At 43.1% G+C, this 21,155-nt stretch overlaps 1 protein-coding gene across 8 annotated transcripts in view; it reads right to left on the minus strand.

Moving 5' to 3' along the window:
- Positions 1-270: 270 nt before the first annotated feature.
- Positions 271-21,155, minus strand: part of Mbnl2 (muscleblind like splicing regulator 2) — a 158,171-nt gene continuing 137,286 nt past the window's right edge. For 7 of the 8 annotated variants that reach the window (XM_034498657.1, XM_034498655.2, XM_034498652.1 and 4 more), the window contains one exon: positions 271-3,049. In XM_034498657.1, coding sequence (XP_034354548.1) covers positions 2,922-3,049 — 128 coding nt within the window. In that variant the 3' untranslated portion in view covers positions 271-2,921. The remainder of the gene's footprint in view (positions 3,050-21,155) is intronic. The other variant, XM_034498650.2, reaches the window with a different exon arrangement.

Genomic DNA, 21,155 nt, shown 5'->3' on the forward strand with positions numbered 1-21,155 from the left:
GTCCCTCAAGTCGTACTTCTACCTCCAAATATACGCAGTGGCATGTGCCACCCACAAACAAAAGTGTAAAAGAAAAAGCCAAACCCAAAAGTAAATCAAATCAGTCTATCTAATCAATCTGTCTGTCTGTCTGTCTGTCTTTGCCTCTCTCTGTCCTATTTGATAAGTGCTGTTTGTTGTTTGTTGTCACTGAGTGCTATCTATACCAAGGTAAAAACATTTCTGTCCAGCTAATTATCTGTCTAAACAAGAAGGAAGACCACAACACAATCCTTTTAAATGCTTCTTTTATTTCATTGGTTGTACACTGGGTGAGTGAACTGAATATTACAACCAAAACATAGAATTGATACAAATTAGAGTCCTGTTTACACTGTAAGATAACGAATGAGGGAATTCTTTAAGAAGTGTTACAGAAAGATTTAGTAGAAATGTGACCAGTGGCATATGGCTGAAAGAATATTTCTGTGAAGTGCTGTTATATCCTGAAAACCAAGAGTGAAATGGAGTTCCCGAACAAGTGGAGTTAGTTTCCTAACTACAGTAGCTGTTGAACTGATATCTTCCTGGCTTGGATATTGGTGATTTTGTTTTTGTAATTAAACAAAGCATTTAAGATTTATCCATCATAGTCAGACTTCTGAATATAAACAAACTTTTGGCAAATAATATTTATACAGAAAAATAGTTTTAGATCCTCTCAAATCCCAGAATTATTCTATAAAATTACATTATAAATAAATAAAAAGCAAAATCTGTTGTACATATATCTGTACATCTATGCATTTGCCTTGCCTCCTCCCTATTGTAAATGGCATATTTGACTCTGCATATTATAATCACAATTCTGGAAAATGGATATCATAGTAAAAAATACAGTCATCTATATTTGCTGGGGATACAGGTCATGTTTTGATGCTCAATTATTAAAGGGCTGAAAATAGCTATGTGATAATAATTTTTAAAATAAAAAATCATGAAATGAAAGGAAAAAAGACAGTTACAACAATTAGTCTACAAAAATATTTCAGTGATTCCCATAATTTACCTTTTTAGTCTACTACCTTCTCAATGAGTTTAAATGCGTAAGTAAAGGAAAAAAAAATAAGTATGAGTGTTTTAGGCAAGTTGTAGCGTAACTACATTGTTATAGCTGAGAAAGTTACAAATATCAATAATACATAAAGATGAGAGCTCTCCAGGTGATACAAGTTAGATACAATACCTTCCCACAAATTAAAACAAACACAATACAAGCACTACGCAAGATTACACTCAGAATGTGATTTCTCTTTTTGATACAGTTATCAGATCTATGATGTAAGATAAATAGATAGTAATTAGACTTTGACCAACATGAATTAAATGCAGATTTTTTCTCACTCAAAAAAATGATATGGTTGGATGCCTCTAGTTTTTGGAACAGGCGATGATACCAAAAATTTAAAATATTTTACATTCAATCTCAAAAGTCAAAATACTTCAATCACTAAAATGTTCACAAAGAAAATGGATGTTTTAAACAATTAAACATAATATCCATTTATAACAGCTGTTTCATTTCTTAAACAATAATTTAAAAACTATGTAGGTATTGTGTAGGCTATGTGCAACATATAAAATGTGAAATATGAAATATTTGGTACGATAGTGCTTAAAATAAACTTTAAAACAAACTTTTCTGAACAAAATTTAATTGTATCGCTATTACCTTGAAGATCAACCAAGTATTTAAAAAAAGTAAACAACATTAAAATATGTTTCATCCATATATAGTATATATATGTATGTGTATATATAATATGTATGTACTTGTATTAAAGTTTTTATACTTTTGAGACATAAAATATGCTTTAAGGTGAAAGAATTAAAAGAACTATTTTTTTTCCCATGCTGTAGTTAGTTACAACCCTTTAATCCAACTTTTAAAATGCAAAAAACAGTAATGGATTTTTTAAAAAGTGAAACTATCTACTTCTTTTCTCGTTTGTTTACATGGTAATTTAGATTAAAGTCACAGTTTGCATCTGTAGTGACTAAAGTCAGACGTACTTAAACTGGAATAGTATACAGGCCTCCTCACCTACAGCTTCCCTGTTTGACTAGGTTTTAGTTTAGAAGAGTTATTCAGTAACAGGCAACCGGAGGGCGAGTTTGAAAGACCAATCCCTTAGATTTGACTATTGGCATAAGCCTTTCATTCTTGTCAAGCTGGATGAAGTCTGGCAAAATCTAGGCACTTCTACAAAGTCTCTCTTATAAAACAACTTTAAAAATATACTTGTAAAATAATACCTTCAAGACTTTGTTGGGTTGGGTATGAAGCTCATACCGTGCAAAGTTTTTTTTTTTTTCAATCTATGCAATGTTATTCTAGAATCCCATGATTCAGTGCGGCATCTCCTGGCAAAGTGAACCCCACATTCTGATGTGTCCCCTGGGCAATTGTGCTTGAACTGCCACTCAGACTTTAGACCTGCGAGGCAGGTGCATGTTTTACTTCACTTCTTGTCTCTGCTGCGAGTGTCCATCTCCTCAAGAAGTGAATCTTACCCTTTGATCCGGTCAGGAAATGAAATGGTTGTGACTGGAGTTAGAATCGAACCTGCCCTTGGAATAGGTACTTAAACTAAAGCTAACTGTTTATTGCTAAATTTGAAATATTCTGAGTCGAAATGAGTATATTGGCTGGACTTTCTGCATCAGCTATAGTTATGGAGATAAGACAATATTCCTGGGACAGAAACTATACTCAGAACCCTGTAAAAGAAAACCTCATCCTGTATGTCTTTGAACATCGCAGCTGGTCTCAGGTAGTTAACTATCTTAGGCTGGAATATACTAAGCATACCATATTTAATACTCATATATGACATAGCAGAACTAGCCTTAGGGTTGTGGTCTGTCCAGAAAAACTAAATTTAGCATGCAGTTTGTGGCAATTCTATTGAGGAGGAAACGGGATAGTATGTACAGTAACAATGTTTAGTTATTCTCAATGCAGATTCTTGGCATTCCATTCCATTTCTGTTGATTATTTCAGAATTATCTGTTAAGGAAAAAGACAAGTGCAATTTAGACCTTCTGCAGGGAAAATAGAAAGTTCAAATCTTATTCTTTTGCAGACAGATATTTGAAAGTAGAATGATCTTCAATTTCTCATAATTCTGACCCCCATCATTAACTTTGCAAAACCTGTACCCTTCATGCTGAGGATTTCTGCACTGAGCAATTTCTTCTGTGTGCCGTGGGGTTTTCTACGAGACCACGACAGCATGTATGTGGGCAGGCAGTCTGTTCCGACCTCAACCTCTTTAAGTGACGTTGCTTCATATTTCTTTGGTCTACGCTAGTATCACTATCAAAGTGACCTTTGATCTGCTGATCAGAAAGTCTAATCAGAGAATTTACCTTTGAAAGTTGTTTCTGAACTTAACTATAAATATCTCAGAGTTAATCAAGCAGATAGTTTAACTGTTCACTTACAACTCAAAGATACAGTCTTATCAAACATGACCTTGTTCCCAAGATAGAACAGCAACCAGTTTCAAATACAGGACCTGCTTAAATGTCACAGTGAAAAGGGATGACCTTCTAGGTAAGCAGTTAAAAATACTCGCAATAAACCCAAAAGCTCAGATAAAGATCAAAAAAGGCTCCTGCTAAAGCCAATCGGTGGCTCCTGGGATTAGCCACCAAGGTCCCCTCCCTGCTCTGAGCCGCTGGACTGTGACTCTACCACTGAGCTAAATCCCCAGCGCAATGGTGTCCCTCTCCAATCCAACGTTCTTGAGGTCAAAGGTCTGGGCCTATGTGGTCTAGACCATTAAATATCAAGCTTAAATAAAAGTTTTATCTAAAGTATCTGCTCTTTGCAACACTTTGATTTATCTTTATGTAACCAATGGACACAAGTTCATTTGTTAAGTAGCCAAAAAGGAATAAGAAATAACTGAAGGAACCCCTTATGGTAAACACTAGCAAACACTGGTACACGGCGGGTTTCAATCTCCATTAAAAAAAAAAAAAAAAAAAAAAAGGGTTATTTCTACAAATGTAATTTATTATCAGAGTTTATGCATATAGATATTTTTGTTTGACCACTCCAGTAGTTTGTATGTAATATTTTACTATATTCAAATGATATGTCTATCCTTTACTTCATTGGGCATACAGATGTATATAGAACTGGTCAAAAATGGAGGTGACTTACAGAAATATTTATGTGAAACGAGGCTATCACTTAAGACTGAATTACTCATCTCTACTTTATGATTGCCTGAGTGTCTGGGAGTGAAGGTGCCACACTGGGGGGTTGCCTAGAAGGGACTGTTGGCGTTGTGTTGGAAGTTCTGAGCTGCTCACTTCGGGTGCTGGGAACCAAAGTTTGGTTCTACAGAAGAGGTGGCTAACTTCAGTTAGCCACCGCACGGTTAACTACCGAATGGCTGCCCCACCATTATTCCTTGTTCTTTAAGCATTTTCTTGGAATTTGAAGCTAATCTGGAAAACAGTGACCCTTGTTTCCTATGCTGGTACATATGAATGAGAGCGACATATAATTTTTATATGTGGATTCTGTCACAGGATCGAGTATTTGAATGCATTTGTCATATTGTCTTTGAATGACATCATGACAGCTAGGTAATACTTAGAATCCCCAAATAGTTTATACTTTGTTTTTAGATTTAAGTAGTTGACTATTAAATAGGGCTTTCCTGTATTTCATTCCTACGCTTCTAAGCTATCTACACAATAGAACTATTTTCTAAGACATCAAATCATGATCTATTTTTTCCCCTATTTTCTCTTACTTTAGCAACAGGCCCTGAAAGGTATATGGGAATCCACCAGTTCCTTAGACAAACATAATAATAGTTTTTTTTTTTTTGAATGTACACAATCCTGCTTATTGGATGAAGTTAAAAAGCCAGACAGAGCAAAATTACAAACACCTGATGGGCATCCTACAGAAAACATAGTAATGAAAACAGGGGCGTTTGCGCTACGGAAACTTACAACGATGCTTTGAAACTTGTGTGTGACAGACAGACCACTGGGAAATAGCTGGGCAGAAACCCACCCAGCCTGCCTTTCCCTCTGCCAGTGAACAGAGCCAGTGCATGGAGACAGAAAGGGAGAGTGGGCTCTGGTGTTGAATTTCAAGTCATGATGAATCGAGACCAGAAAACTGGCTGTCAGGTCTGTGCCTTTGTCTACCTGTGACATGCCACCAGTGTGCAGGATAAAAGGATGAGACATACTCATAGCAGCTGTGGACTTCCAGAAGTTCTGGGATTTGACCGTAGGACTGAGTAAAGCATTCAGTTTTTCTCCTTAGAGGTTCTTTCCATTTGTGGGCAGCAATGGTTTCCACGGAAGTACCATTTACTGTTAATTTTCTCCCTGAGAACCCTAACTCACTGGGACTGTCTGGAGTACACTCTAGGGTGAAGTGTCCCTTGGAAACAGAGCATAAGGCCATGAACAGCTGCCGACCAATGCCACCCACTTCAAACTTGTCCCTTTGATCTCTGTTCTCATGTTAGGGGATATGTGACGCTCTGATCTGTAGGGTCCCCAGGGGAGCGCGTGCCAGACCAGCTAAGCAGGAGGGACAAGGGGGAGGCCTCATGTGTGTTCGAGAGAGATGGTGTCAGGAGCTTCTCTTTGGTTTTTGTCCCTCTTTCCTTTAGTCAGACTATATTTTAATTGGTACTAAAGCCATGTCATTTAAAGACAGACAGGAACATTCTGCGTGCTGTCCTACTGGCTTGCCGCAGAGACATTCTTTGTACCAGCTACACACCTCCCTGCACACCCTTTCACCCCTCTGTCTCTACCATTCTTTATGATCGTGTTTACACCCAAACGGATTGAACGCTTCAGAAGGTGCCTTAACATTAAATACTGGCACAAATCGTATTATTAAAGCACTAGTCTTACAGTTGTTATAGGTGATGTGGCAATACACTACAAATCTGAGGTACATTTAAAAATGCTTAATTACAATATCAGACTGAAGAGATGGTGCAGTGGTTACAACTCCTTCAGAGGGCGGTGGTTTACAACCTGCCTGCACCTCCAGCTCCTGGGGACCGGATGCTCTGGCATTAGCCTCTGTTAGTACTTGTTTGTGAACACACACACACACACACACACACACACACACACACACACACACACACACACACACACACACATAGAGAGAGAGAGCGCACAAACATATTTTTAAAAACCCAACTTTGAAAACAGCACATCAAAATAAGTACAATAAGCACAACAAGCTAAATGCCAGGGATTTCTTTTCTGTGTTGCCTTTGGTCCATGCTGAGGTGGCTACCCAGCATCCCTTTCCCAAGGTACTGTAGCCCACACATCCTTAGAGGACATAGTTGAAACCTACGTCACTAGGTCCACAAAGTCTACATGTAAGTTAAACAGAGAGCTAACTTGTCAAGTCTATTTTTGCTTGACTTTCGGTGTCTACCCTCTTAACTCAGTAGGCTCTGAGAGCATCTGTCACACACGAGCCTAGTGCGTGTCACAGTTATAGTCTGCAGACATGAAAGCCCGGGCAGCATTAACTGGCTTGCACTGGTCGGGTACTTATTTGCTCACTTGGCTCCTGATATGAGCATTCTCTCCAGGGAATGAAATTGGTCACTCTTCTCGGACCCATGCCAGGAACTAGGGGAAGCTGAGGTTCCAAAGCCTTTTTGTGTGCCTCTTACCACACTAGCTGAGCAGGATGCCCTTGAACCTATGAATCAGAGAAAGGGATGTTATAGGACCGGACTGAAAGAACCAGTCTGGTGCATGAAGTGGGAGACGGTGTTAGAAGACCTTTTCTATGCTCTGGAGGAGCTAGTGCTGTCCCTCAGTGACCACCCACATTTTGCCCCAGCTGAATCCCAATGAATGCAAGAAACATCAGTCACCCCATCCCTGCAAGAAAGGTCAGCTACAGTCACCCACCCCACCAGAGTGCCACTGCTCCCGTTTCCGAGAAACCTCTTCAAGCTACAATAGGAGATAAATCAAACATAGCAAAGGAGACATATGTCTATGTATCTCCCTGGTGGGTAATTGCCTTAAGTAAGTAGCATTTCCTATGAGAGAAACATGGCTGGAGAATTCTTAAGTACTATTATGGTCTGCCATGTATGGTAAATCAAAACTTTGAACTGAAAATACTGTTTTCAAATTCCTTTCCCACTAAAAGGAGAACACAAAGAAATGAAGACAGCGGATAGCCACAAAGTCTATGCTTCAAGTTAGAAAACACAGACACGCTTGACCTCTGGTCAAGAGCGCCTCCGCCAATCAGCTGTGGTCCCTCTGGTTATAGCAATATGTGTGAACAAAAAAAGTTGGATGGCTGAGATGGAATACACGTATTAATAAGTAAATAAAACTGTATGAATTAATTAAACTATATCCCTTTAATTGCTGTATTTAAGTCTGATGGTTCTCCTCAGTGTGTAGGTACCCTGTGCTATACCCTGTGTGAACATAGTCTGTGAGTGGTCTGATAGTTTTTGAAGACAGAGAATGAATGGCTTGCAAGAGCATCAAATAGGTCTTCCTATCATGCCCTGGGCAGGCACTGACTAATTCTTGTATCCTTACTGAGGTGTGTGGTGATGAGTGGCAAGAGAGATTATGAAGAGGTGTCCTGGGTTAGGCTCTTCTGAGGAAACACTAAGCCTTCCAGGGCCAGGTAGCTGAAAAGTCTGTGACTGATCCACATTTTAAAGAAAATGTTCTGTGTGGCTCGGATCCATCTCCGGGCTGGATTCAGCAACAGATTATTGGTGTGCGTAGGCATCACACTCACTTCCGTGGAGGAGAGACCCAACCACGTCTAGACTGCTGCTTCCCGAGTTGAGCAATAGTTGTAGCAAGTCAGGGCAGACGGTGGCAGGGAAGCTGTGGGACTGGGAGAGAACTTGTACTAGGGACTTAATCCTGCAGCATCCAGACATCTAGTGCTCACTCCTAGGACTAGGGCACTAGACCAGAAGAAGCCAGATGACTGAAAAGGAAATACGGTCATCCTGCCCCCGACACAATCACCGGCTATGAAATATTCATGTTGTCTCCTTAATGATGATGGATTTGGGATGAGCCATCCATCACTAGGAAGAGATCTGACCAGGATGTGAACTGCACTTGGTTGAAATCGAAACAGTTTGTGCAGAAACGGAATCACTGAGTTTGAACTCATCAGCGCCATGAAGTCAACAGCTGACTCAGCCTGTCTTCCTGTGGGAGGGCGCAAAGGATCATGGGATTGCTTTAGTGTTTCAGAGACAAGTACTGATGCCTCTGAGTTTACTCCTTGTGGGTAATCTTTAGGAACTGAATGTATACTCTCAAAAGGGAGAGTTTCTACATGGCTTCTAGAAAAATTTCCACTCCCTACAGAAAACACTCAGTGCCAAGATTCAAAAATGTATCTTCGGAGATGGCAGCTCAAGTAATACAGTCATTAAGAACAGCGTTGCCTAGGTGATGTGGAAGACACCTCAGTGGGGACATTCATGCACCCAAACCCCAAAACAACTTAAGAAGAGCAAGGGAGGTTTCCCTTAAATTTCCCCCATGACTAGCTATCAAATGATGTCCTTATAATGCTGACTTTGGAGAAGTAGATAAAATATACCTTAAAAATCTTTGTGTGGCCTTGCTGAACTATGAAAGAGCCTCAGAGGTTCTTGGTATCACAAACTTCAAGTTTTAGTGGCTATTTCCAGGCAGGTTCATTAACCAAATCCTCAGCAAATTCCACAGGAAGGGATTTCTAACTCATCTTTATGTCCCTGGTGTCTAGGACAAGGGCTGGGCACACAGGAACCACCAGTGTCTGGTTGAATGGATGAATACAGGGGAAGTAACTGAAGACAGTGCTCCATTCACAGATGACCATCAGCTGAATTAGGGGCAACAGGCAATACAGGCTGCAAATGACACTGCAGCCTTTTGTGCTATGTGAAATATCTTGGGAAAATACATTATCGCTCCAAACTGTCTTCACTTCTTGTCATACGTAGATAAAAAGAACAGTTCTCCAGGCTGGGGCCAGGATCACACAGGAAAACATGGTCAGCAAACTGAAACTGCACCAGAGGAAAATGTCTATACGTGGCAGATATGTTAGAAGACCTTCCCCATGGTCACAGGGCTCCGTAGCCATAGAAGGGCATTTCCCTATTTTCTGAAACAAAACTTATTTCCTTTAAAGTATAACAGAGACTTGCCTGTTTACTACCATCCAGTATTCATTTCTTTACTTCTTTTTCTATGATGGGGACGGAACCCATGGTCTTGCACATGCTAAAATGTGCTCTGCTCATGAGCTGCTTCCCAGTCTGTCTCTTCTCCATGTTCTTTTCACTACGCCTGTTCACACCCACCACTGTTCATCTTCTCCTCCTCTTTGCTCTATAGCCACACGTCTTTTTTATATGGCAGCTGTTACTGTCACCAAAAAATGGCATCCATTTCTGATGCTTCCAGAGAGGCAAAACCCACAGAATATCCTGACTGCAGCACATGGAAAGATATGTTGAAAGGTTATCTTAAAATTACTTCTGAGATAGGGCCTCATTCAGTCCGAAGCTGGCCTCAGACTTGCTGTACGGTTAAGTATGACTTTCAAGTTCTGACATCCTGCCTCTAGTGCAGTATAGCTGAAACAGGTATGTGCTGCCACCATAGGCGTGTGCTGGAACCACACGTATGCATTCGAGCAGTCACTCTAGCAATTCCTTTCCACCCCCAGCCTCTGAAGGCAGGTCTTACTTGTTATTTTAAGGGACCACTGTTCCAAGGGAATGCAGGATGCCCCACATTTAACTTACTTTCAAATGGAGATTTATTTATGCAGAACAGGCATAACCTGGGGTCCTAGGAACAAATTGTCAAGTCGACAGTTTCACTCCAAGGAAAGCAAACCGGGGTTGGGTGGTACGTCTCTAATATTTGGTGGTCCCCGAGAGCAGTTTTGTTTCTGCTTTGTGTCACTGCAGAAAGTTAGCACCCACAGATGTAACTTCTCTATCTTTACTGATGCCAACTTTTAGTGGCCCATTTTTGGAAAAACGCTTTCCCCCCATTCTGTTGTTAATAAGTGGAAGACTTTGGGGATATGTTTTAATATAAAAAACCGTCATGTAAAATATTAGCAACTGGGCTCTCTATATGAGAAATATTAATACCATCCTCATTAAAGATTATCGATCAAGGCCCACACTGACAGGTTACCTGGATAAAATCTGCAAGTGAAAGTTCCTGATTTGGGATCAAGCATCCATGTGTCATATTAAAACATATCCTGTGTGGAAACATCTCGACTCCTGGGTGTGTTGCAGGGTGACTTTGATCATGACCGTTGAAATCCAGGGCCCCTGAAGCTTAGCTCTGAAGGGTTCTCACACCAAGGCAGGACTGGCCCTTACATGTGTGCTCTGAAACACTCAAGGATGCCCCAGGGTGACCTCAGAGTGACCGTTTCAGTTAGAAAGTTTTATGCCAAGCCAGGTATCACAAGCTCATCACAAACAACTCCCCCGCTGCTGCTTTCCTAAATGCCATTTAAATAAAATCACTAGATGGCTTTAAAATGGTGTCCATAATTATAATGTGGTTGAAATATAATTAAAATATAATATATTATGTAGGTAAATAAGGGGCTTAAGTACACTTGATATTGCTAACCTATGCAAACCAGACAAAAGTGTCTTCCCCTTACCCATGTGTGCGCTGTCCTTAGAGGAGTGAGCTTTCCTGACATCGTGAACCCCTCTACCAGGAATATAATTCTCTTAACACACCGTTCACGATGGGGGTGCAGGGCTAGCCTATCCATGCACCTGACAGCAAGGCTTCTCTTCCCCAGGCTAGTACCAGCCTCTGTCTTCCACCTTCGTGAGAATCCCAAGGATCATTTCCTCCACTTTACTCTGAGATAGGAGGGTTATCCTCAGCTCATCTTCCACTAACATCTTATACTCCGCTGTAATTGAACAGTGTATGAAACTCTAATGTATGTCTGGCTCTTACCTACATTGAAAAGGAAGGTTCTCCTCCTCCCATTTATTTTCTTGATCTTTTCCCCTGGTGTTATCAAAAGTACTGAAGAGTGCTGTGTGTTTGTTCATAACGAATAGCTATGAGATTATGTTTGAAGCTGTGCACCTTAGACTGGAGGGGTCTAAGAACCAGGAAGAAAGGAAGCAGACAGGGCAAGCCATAACTACTCAGGAACTAGTCTACAAATGTGTGTGTGTGTGTGTGAATGTATGTATATGCATGCATGCATGTGTGAATGCATGTGTGTGTGCATTCATGCATGTGTATGTGTGAATGTGTATGGTGTGAGTACATGCATGTGTGTGTGTGTGCACCCGTATATGTATGCATATGTATGTGTGTGAATGTATGTACGAGTGCGTGCATGCGTGTGTGCGTGTGTGCGTGCGTGCGTGCGTGCGTGCGTGCGTGTGTGTGTGTGTGTGTGTGTGTGTGTGTGTGTAGGTTAGAGGTCCATACAGGCCGGGTGTTTCCTCTATTGCTCATCACCATATTTTGGGGTACAGGGTCTCTCACTGATTTGGCTAGCCTGGCTGGCCTTTGGCTCCATCATCTCTCTGTCTCAGGTTCCCCAGTGCTGGGATCATGAAGCCAGCCCCTATGCTCAGCTTTATTTGTGGCTGTTGCAGACTCAAGCTAATGTCTTCAAACTCACACGATGAGCTGTTTACTGACTGAGCCGTCTCTCCACACCCCCGGCTTGCACCACTGCACCTCCCAGTCCTATTCCACAGGCCCTTTCTTACTGACCATGCCATGAGCTTGAACAAATCTGTAAAGGGCATCCCGAAGGCCTGCTGTGGTTAAGGCTTCTGCAGAAAGCCCTGTGAGGACTGAGCTCACCTACAGAGGCTGTTTGGTCAGAAAGAACACCACAAAGAGCCTGTCTTTGAAAGACCATGTCTCCATCCACAGGAAGCTTCCCTTTCAGAGCACCTCTGGGTTAACACGGAGCCATAACCACCAGGGCCAGTGCTGCTTCTGCAGGAAAACTGAGCACCAAAGCCACGGGCCAAAGAACTTTAAAAATACACTCTCCAAATGCAGACTGTATATGTTACAGAAGGCTACATTTTTCTACTGTACCAAAATATATAACTAGGGCCATATTATTAAAGCAAATATCACAGAATAGTTAGAATATTTACAATGACATGTGTAGGAAGGGAGGCCGAGATTTAACAGACAGCCACTCCTGAGTGGATTCGATGATGCAGACCTCTAGGCACGGATGCCGAATCTGAGAAAAAAATTTACATGTTAAAGCTGATTTAGTTAACATTAAGACTCTCTTTGATGCTAGGCAGTGGTGGCGCACGCCTTTAATCCCAGCGCTTGGGAGGCAGAGGCCGGCGGATTTCTGAGTTCGAGGCCAGCCTGGTCTACAGAGTGAGTTCCAGGACAGCCAGGGCTACACAGAGAAACCCTGTCTCCAAAAAACAAACAAACAAACAAACAAAAAAGGGACTCTTTGTTATATAAATGGACAATAATCAATGTGTCTGTAATTTTTTATAGTTATTTTTGACATCAGGCTTATCTTAAAGCTGTCACATGTTACAAGTTAACAACTCGAGAATAAAACATGAATAAAAAGATATGTCAGTGTCCAAGAGGGAAAAAAAAGGACCTGAAGCAACTATTTTATTTTTTAAATGATTAATTAGTTTGTATGGCAATTGCAAAGAAATTTCAGAAAGACTTGCTCACGCAATATAGGATTCTTCTTTCTTTCTTACAATCATGTGGTTTTCCTCACAGTAATAAATTAAAGATTCATGTCAAGAAGGAAAAAAAATCCACAAAAATGAGCTCCTGCTGTACTTAGCACAAGTCCCCAATTCGGCTTCCTACCCTGCTTCTGTGTTCACTACCCTGTGTTCACTTCTGTGTCAGGCCTGGGATCCCGGGCTCGTCCTGCCTGCAGTATCTGTTTTCACAGGAGGGCGGAATGTGTAACTTAGATCATTAGGAACTGGCCTTTAAAGCACCAATGGCAGAAACACCACCAAAGGCTAAATATTCATCAGGACGAACAGGAGGATGGTGTGAAGTGTTGGATGTGGAGCTGCATCTTCCTGTGTTGGAATCAACTTGAGGGGTGGGGGAGGCGCTCCTGCACGTCAATAGCTTCCGGTCAACAGTGAAGGTCCTGAAACCGCCTTTTAGCTCTTTGCCTGTGGGGAGTGTGCATGTGTGTGTGCCTGTGCACACACATGCTTGTGTGTGTTATGTGTGCGTGTGTCTGAAAGAGAGTTTAATTTAGCCACTTGGTTGTGTATTAACCTCAAGAATAAGGGGGGAAAAAAACCCCAGAGAGTAGACGTGAGATGTGAGAGACTCTGGGGAATCTCATCTGTACCCCCAGCTGTGTTCGTGAGCTGTCTGAGTCTCTGTTCTCACTTCGATTGCTTGTGTCACACTACTACCTCCACAGTGAGGTGGGCATTTAGACGAGGTCACCACCAGCTCTCCCAACAACTCCCCAGGAAGCCCAGAAATGCTCCGCTGTAAAATGTGCCAAGCCGAAGCCAGAGGAGGATGCTTTATCAGGGCCAACAGTCACACACTCTTTATCTCCTCATTACTAAACGTCCCCACCAATGATGGGTCTCTCTGAGGTGATCTGCATCCCAATATTACTTTGAGTACAATTATTTGCACATTCCTTCGTTGCCTATACCCTTTATTATGTAAGGCCCGAGAGAAAACGGGCTGTCTTTCCACGACCTCATTCCCAGGGCCCAGCTGTATAGCTCCTAATATCCTTTGCTGAGAGGAAGTGAGAAGCCATACCACCACTGAATAAATAGTGGGCTTTTTAATAATGCCTGCTGTCCCAGGATAAACTTCACTTAACAGATTCAGTCCATTGAGGAAACCCCCACAGCTGCACATAGTCTCTGTCCTTGTGAAAACAGAACTCTGAAAGGGGGTGGGGGGAACGGGGACAGGAAGAATTTTTATCATGAGAAGAATATCTTACAGTATGAGATTAGCAGCAGCCTAGGCCCTCTGGCATCTTTAATAATCCCCTCCCCCATTTTTTGAGAAGTGTTCAGGTAGACCTGTCCATTTAAAAATGTGCTGAAGTATACATAAAACAAAATCTACTTTAAGCATTGTTGATAGGTAGCTCACTGACACGAAACAGTTTGCTCTGCAACTCTCAACACAGCCCACTTCCAGAACTTTGACTCTTAATTAAAACCTACACCAATTAAACACCACTTCTGAGTTTTCCTTCCTCGACCCGTGTGTTTTCAGTGCTGGGAACTGAACCAGGGATTTGTGCACACATGGCGGGAACACTCGCCAGCCCTGAGCTACACTGCCAGCCCTGGTTTTATTGAGACAGTGTCTGGCTCACACTGGCCTCTGACCTTCTGGGTGTTGTGGTTTCACGCTGTGTCCACAGACTGTGGACTGCCCCTGGCTCTGCAAACCTTATGCGCCTCCCACCTTTCCCTAGCTTTCACTCTTCCTGTTCCTGCCTTTAAAATGGGATCCCTGATTCTGCACCCGAACTGCCCCCATCCGCTCAGCTGACTTTCTGGTTCTGTGCCTTGACTTAGGAATAACTGAAACATTCTCACCCATCGCCTTTCTTAACTAGTGATAATTAGTTTACCTGAGGTTGTGGACAAGAAAGTTCTAAGGACAATGGAGAAAAACTACTTTTAAAAAAATCTTTGAGAGGCCTTCAGGCTGGCTCTGCTACCCGAGGCCTTGGGGCCACCCTTCCCTGCTGACTTACCACTCTGGAATGCTCTTGCCCCACAGCCTGGCTTTTGTCACTGAGCTAAAATCTGAGTTTCTTTGTCAATCTCGAAGACCCACCAGGATTTGCAGACAACTCTAATGTGGAACTTAGAGTTCAAGAAGTCGCCATCTCTGCAAAGACATCTGAAATGGTTGAAATATTTAAAGATGTACTTGGATTTCGTGTTTTCTGTTGTCTGGTACTGAGCACTGCACACATACCCCTCCCCCATGCATGCGGGGCAAAGGCTGACCCACATAACTCTACTCTCCTAAGTGTCACCGGCAGGGTTTCCTAACAGCCAATCCCTACACAGACCACAAGGCCCAGTCCCTTTCGATGTCCCGGGAAACACAGGGCTTGCAGGACTCCATGCCTGGGGCTTAAACATGTCCAGCCGCACGCTTGCTTGAGTTGTGGGCCATTCATTCTCTGTGATTTGTTCTCATCTAGAAAATGTACAAGGTAGATCAGAGAGCAATAGTGAGTGTTGAATAAAATGTCTCGTCTAAGGAGTCTGATGGAGATTTGATGAAAGGTGGGTTTTTTTCCCTAGGGCTATTATTTTAGGATTCATAATCCCTAAATCAAATTTGGTTTCAGTTTCTATTTAGTTATTCAAATAACTCCATTGTTCATTTAAATATAGGTTTGAATGGCACCTCACATGTTGAAAATATGCTTGGTTTTTGGACGAGATTAAGATATTTTAGAATATCAAATGCATTTGCTCCCTTTCTACAACACACGTTGTCACTGAATGAAGCCAGACTGAATTTCTCTGATTTTTTTTTCCATTCAAGTTTTGACTGTCGGCTCATAATAATCATTTTTGCAAACTCAAGCCTTTTATTGTAGTGCAGCGCTTATACCCCAGTGCCGTGTTAACAGTGTCCATGGTGGGCTTAGCAGATGCACACCATGAGGAAGACACGCACCCTCTTTCACTGTTGACACCCCCATCTCTATGATGGAAATCCAGTTATTCCACTCCTGGGACAGTATTACATGGTGACACTAAACTACTTTTGGCAGTAACAGAGGTTGAACCTAGGACCCCAAACATGCGAGACAAGTGTTCTCCCACTGAGCTACAGCCCCAACCTTTGACCCTGTTTTAATTTCCTAGTCAAAGCCACCAAATGTAAATATTTCCACAGGCTACATTGTTTATTAATTGCTTCTAGATTCCTGTGCTGAGAGAAAACGACTACTCATGGACACTTCTCCAGTCTTGTTTAACAAATAAATCTTTGCAGTTCAACTTTGAAGAGTTCACTTCTCATGTAGCTCCTGCATACACTTCAGAAATTAGCAGGGACTTTCCAGCTCATGCTTAACAAACTGACATAAACTTCCAACGAGCAACTCAAACTTCCCCACCCAGGGGCAGGGCACATAGCGGGCTTCTTCTTAGCCTTTACACACTTCTTAGGTCTCCCCTTCTAAACCCCTGCCCCAGTTCATGTTTCAGGGGTCAGAAGAGCTCAGAAAAGAACACGAGCAATTCAAGTAACACCCCTGCCCTGAACCCATGGAACTAAAGTTGTTTTATGGTCCCACCAGTCACAACGGCACACACAGGCAGTGGGACTCATGGAGCAGGCATGACTTAACACCAGAAGAATACGCATAGGAAAACAAAGTTCAACTTCTCTGGTATCTTTGCTTACCCACAAACCCTCCCACCCTCCAAGGAGGAAGCAAAGTTCCACATTTCAAAACAGCTTATAGCAACTTGATGTGAACCATGCTCTGGTGGGGCAGAAGAGGCCTAAGTGCAGCGTTAGAAGGCAAGTTTCTCATCAAGTCAGTCCAGTTCTCTTGGGTCTTAGTATAAAACGGAGATTTAGAAGTTCAGAGAAGTTTCAAATCTGGCTTTGCTTCTTAGCAGTGTAACCTTGGGCATGTTCCTCAGCTTCTCTAACGGTCCCTTCAGGGGCGTTTTTGCTTTCAGAGAGATGATTCACATCAAACGCTGTGCATGATGCTGGCACACGACAAGAGCTTCAAACTGGGTGGTAGCTTGAGTTACATCTGTGCTGTCTGTCTGCTCTATCATCCTTGGGGTCCTTCTGCCATCATTTAAAGCACTTTCTCGGGAAGGCAGCTGGTGAAATGGAGAAAAGACTGACTAATCGGGATCTAGGCTTGGATACTTTGTTAATTTATGGGAGTTGGGCAAGGCTGAGTGATTCCAGCTCCCGTTATAATTTGTAAGGTAACTTGTATCACATGAATACGTTATTCTAGGGCTGGGGAGAGAGGTCAGCGGGAAAAGTGCTTGTCACAGGAGCAAGGGGACTCCAGTTGGGATCTCCAGCCTGAGTGCACTGTGCTTTCATTATAACCCCAGTGCTGTGAGGGGGAGGAGGACTCCTGGGGTTAGGAGGGTGAAGGGGAAGACTCCTGGGGCTGGGATAGGGAGGAGAGGGAAGACTCCTGGGACTTACTGACCAGCCAGTCTAGTTAAAAGAGAGCTCCAGGTTCAATGGCAGGAACGGTATTTAAAAAGGAAGAAGGCAGGGAGTGATTTGGGTAGGCATTTACTGTCAACCTCTGGCCTCAACATGTGTGTGTACCTCTACATACATGCACACACACACATGAACATGCACACATACCACATTTTATTCTACAGGCATGGCATGATTGTGGTAATTTGCTCTTTGGACTTACTTAACACCTGAATGACTTAATTGAAACCGTTCTTCACCTGATGCACCCATGACTGGAGGGCACTGAGTGACATCCTACAGTGATCAATTTAATGATACCACTCTTAGAAACACCCGTGGAGAACAGCCTGTACTTGAAGCTTATCTACATGTGCTCTGTGGGTGTGGGTCTGAGTACTACAGATCAAAGGGTGGGGATAAGGCGAACAGACCGGGAATCACAGAGCATCGGACTTGACACTGAACCATGGCAGAGACCAATGGGTAGAATAGCTTGCAGCTCTTCATAAACTCTTGTCAGAAAACACCAGCCATCCAATCTGATCCAGTACAAATCAAAGTAAAAATGCCAACAGGGAGACGTCGGGAAGGAGGGCTGCAGGGCAGACGGCCTCTCTGGATCTTGTCAGTAATTATTTATCACCGAGCCCAGGGTTTCTTCTTCCCCTCAGTCCTAGTACCTCAGTAGTGGAGAAGCCACTTGATGGTGAGCTCAGGCTCAGTCCCTTGCTGTTCCCACACATTCTCCACGGACACAGCTCCCTGCTTCCTGGGACTCCCATATTCTAATCCTTCTCTATGAGTGATCACAGCATTTTCTGTTCCACGCTCCCAGCCAGTCACCCAACAGGACCAACACAAGTTTTTAAAGCTCTCCTGAGATCAACTGTTACCCTATTTAGATCTGTAACTGTAGTATCTCTTTAACAATATATTCCGTGTGTGTGTATGTGTGTGTATGTATGTGTGTGTGTGTGTGTGTGTGTGTACATGATGTGTTAGGTCTTCAGGCCTGGTCGCAAATGCCTTTACTTGCTGAGCTGCTTGCCAGCCCTGAGATCCTTTCTAAGCTACAGATGCTGCTCAGGATGTGTCTAATGCAAGGGAAATACCGGACTTGCAATGCTGTGGATCCGGCCCAGCTGCTAAAGAACAGCGTCGTCTCCAGCTGCTATTGGGCAACGGTAGGAACCTTCAAGAGGCAAATTGACGCTGGAGAATGGAGCCTCCAAGAGGTGCCCTTGAAGGGGATACTGTGACCCGTTCTCTCCTGGTATCTCTTTAGCTCCCAGGCTGACTCAAGGTGACGAGGCCTCTTAAGCCATGCACTGCCTTCATGATGTGCCATGCTGGTACAGACCCCAAAGCTAACCAACCGTGGACTGAAAGCCACCCGAGCCAAGACAAAAGTTTCTCCCCATGAAGCTGATTATCTTAGGTGTTTTGTCATGTGGCAGGAAGTTGACTGAGACAGGCTTTAAGGTCAAATCCAGCCTTTACTATCCATGACCAAACCTAAGCTTTCATTTCCTCAGACCTGGAAGTGACAAGAGAGTCCATGTTATAGGCTCAAGTGCAAAATCATGTAAAGCAACAGGCTGCTGAATTCCTCTTTAATTTGACCACACTCTTGTTTCTAGCATTTAATTAATTCATATGTATATGGGTTCCCTTGTGAATATGTGTGTGATACATATGTACAGGTGTGTGTGTGTGTGTGTGTGTGTGTGCGTGCATGTGGAAGACAGTGGTCAATGTCAGATGTCCTCAACTGCTTTTCATTGTGTGTATGTGTGTATATATGTGTGTATGTATGTATGTATGTATGTATTTGTGCATATACATGTGTTGTGTGCTATGTGTGTGTTGTATGTATTGTAGTGTGTATGTGTGGTGGGTGTGTGTGTGTTTCTGTGTGTGCACACACTCGCATGTGTGTATATACACATGTGGGGCCCAGACGTTGCTGGACTTCAAAGGTTCTATTAGACCAGACAGTCAGTGAGCTGCAGGATTCCACCTGCCTCTGTCGGGGTTCTAGATCTGTGCTGCCACACCCAGCTTTTTACACAGGTTGCTGGAAATCTAAACCCAGGTTTTAGTATTTGTGTAGCATGCAGTTTCCCGAGAGAACCAGCCTGTCATCCCTTCACCCCATGCTTTGAGACGGTGCCTTGCTAAGTTTGGAGCTTGAGTGTCTGATTAGCATGGCTGACCAGCAAGCCCCTGAGACCGTCCTGCCTCCAGCTTTCCATGGTGGGGATTACAGAGCCTTGCATCTGTCTTTTCTCTGGGCTCTGGCTGCCTGAGCTCAGGTGTTCATGCTTGTACAGCAAGCATCCTGCTGACAAAGTCATCTCCCTCCCTCCCGAGCCCTTGCCTTAACCTTTTGCATATTTTCCAGGTTGATCTGCACCTTACCACCCTCCCAGTCTCCCCCATATCCTGCAGGGATGTGTCCTTGGCTACTTTAGGTATAGAAACATACCTTGGAGCTTATTATATGCAGTGATATTTACCTAGGGGGCTTCATATTCTTAGGATGTGTTCTGATGATTTCCTATCTCCTACTAAGCCACTGACCCCTAATTACCTCCAGCATCTCTCTCAATTGGAATACACTGAAACTTCTGTGATTCTAGAAGTTACTGCCTCTTCCATTTCTGGTAAATGCAGCCAGTTTCTTGGGACCCACCCCACACCCAACACACACACACACACACACACACACACACACACACACACACACACACATGCTGGTTACTTCTCCAGCACTCAGGTAGAAGTACAAGATCGTATCCATATTTGGCTGAAGAAAGGAGTAAACACTTGCTCTGTTTGGAGAAGCTGCTATGGAGAAAAGCCCTACCCATCACTGAGCCCTTGGACACTGGCTGAGTTCATACACCATACACGGCAGCCAGTCTGCCCTTCCTTGAAAACCTCCAGTTGGGAATAACACACAAGATAAACTATGGATCCATGCAGCTCCAAGCCAGCAGCCTGACGTTAGAATGGTGGAACATGGCTTTACTAACACCTGCAAAAGCCAAAATACTCTGGGGAATACAACTTTTCAATTCAAGAACAATCCCCACTCAAAGTCCCATCAAAATGTGAAAGAGTACAGGATTTGAAGCTCTAAGGAGGACAGTGCACCAGGTGCCTCGGGACTCTGCTGACAGGCTAACTGCTTGGAACTAGAGCTGCTGTCTTCAGGTGCTGTGTACAAAAAGTCTGCCCAAGACTCTCACCAGGAGGTGTGAATTATTCGAGAAAAATTAAAACTGGATCACAGTGCTTACATAACTTACTTTCCCTAAAGAATCTGTAGGTACTTTCATTAATCAAGCCACACTGCAGGTGCCCTTGAAGCAGCTGCCGCTGAGGCCAGGAAAGAAAGCCTGTTCTCTTTTGGTTTTCTAAGAGCTCTCATGTATGCGCATGCGAGTGTGTGTGTGTGTGTGTGTGTACATGTGTGCAATGTGTATGTGTGAATGCTAGTGCATGTGTGTCGTGATGCATATGTGGGAGTCAGAGAACTTTTGGGAATCAATTCTCTCCTTCACTGAGTTATGGGACTCAAACTCAGATATTCAGACTTGTGCGGCAAATGCTTTTTACCCGCTGAGCCATCTCACCAGCTGATTTCCTGACTTCTTAAAGATAAAACAAAACAAACACACACAGAAAACAAACAAACCGATCAACCACAACTCCGTCTGTCTACCTTGCTTCTTATCTATCCAAGTTCACCTAAGCCCTGCAGTATACTTCGAAAACATTTCCCCCTACCACTAAATCTAGACACCTCCACTCTGGCAGTTAGATTTAGT

Source organism: Arvicanthis niloticus, chromosome 3 (genome assembly GCF_011762505.2).
Source record: "Arvicanthis niloticus isolate mArvNil1 chromosome 3, mArvNil1.pat.X, whole genome shotgun sequence".
Classification (NCBI taxonomy): Eukaryota; Metazoa; Chordata; class Mammalia; order Rodentia; family Muridae; genus Arvicanthis; species Arvicanthis niloticus.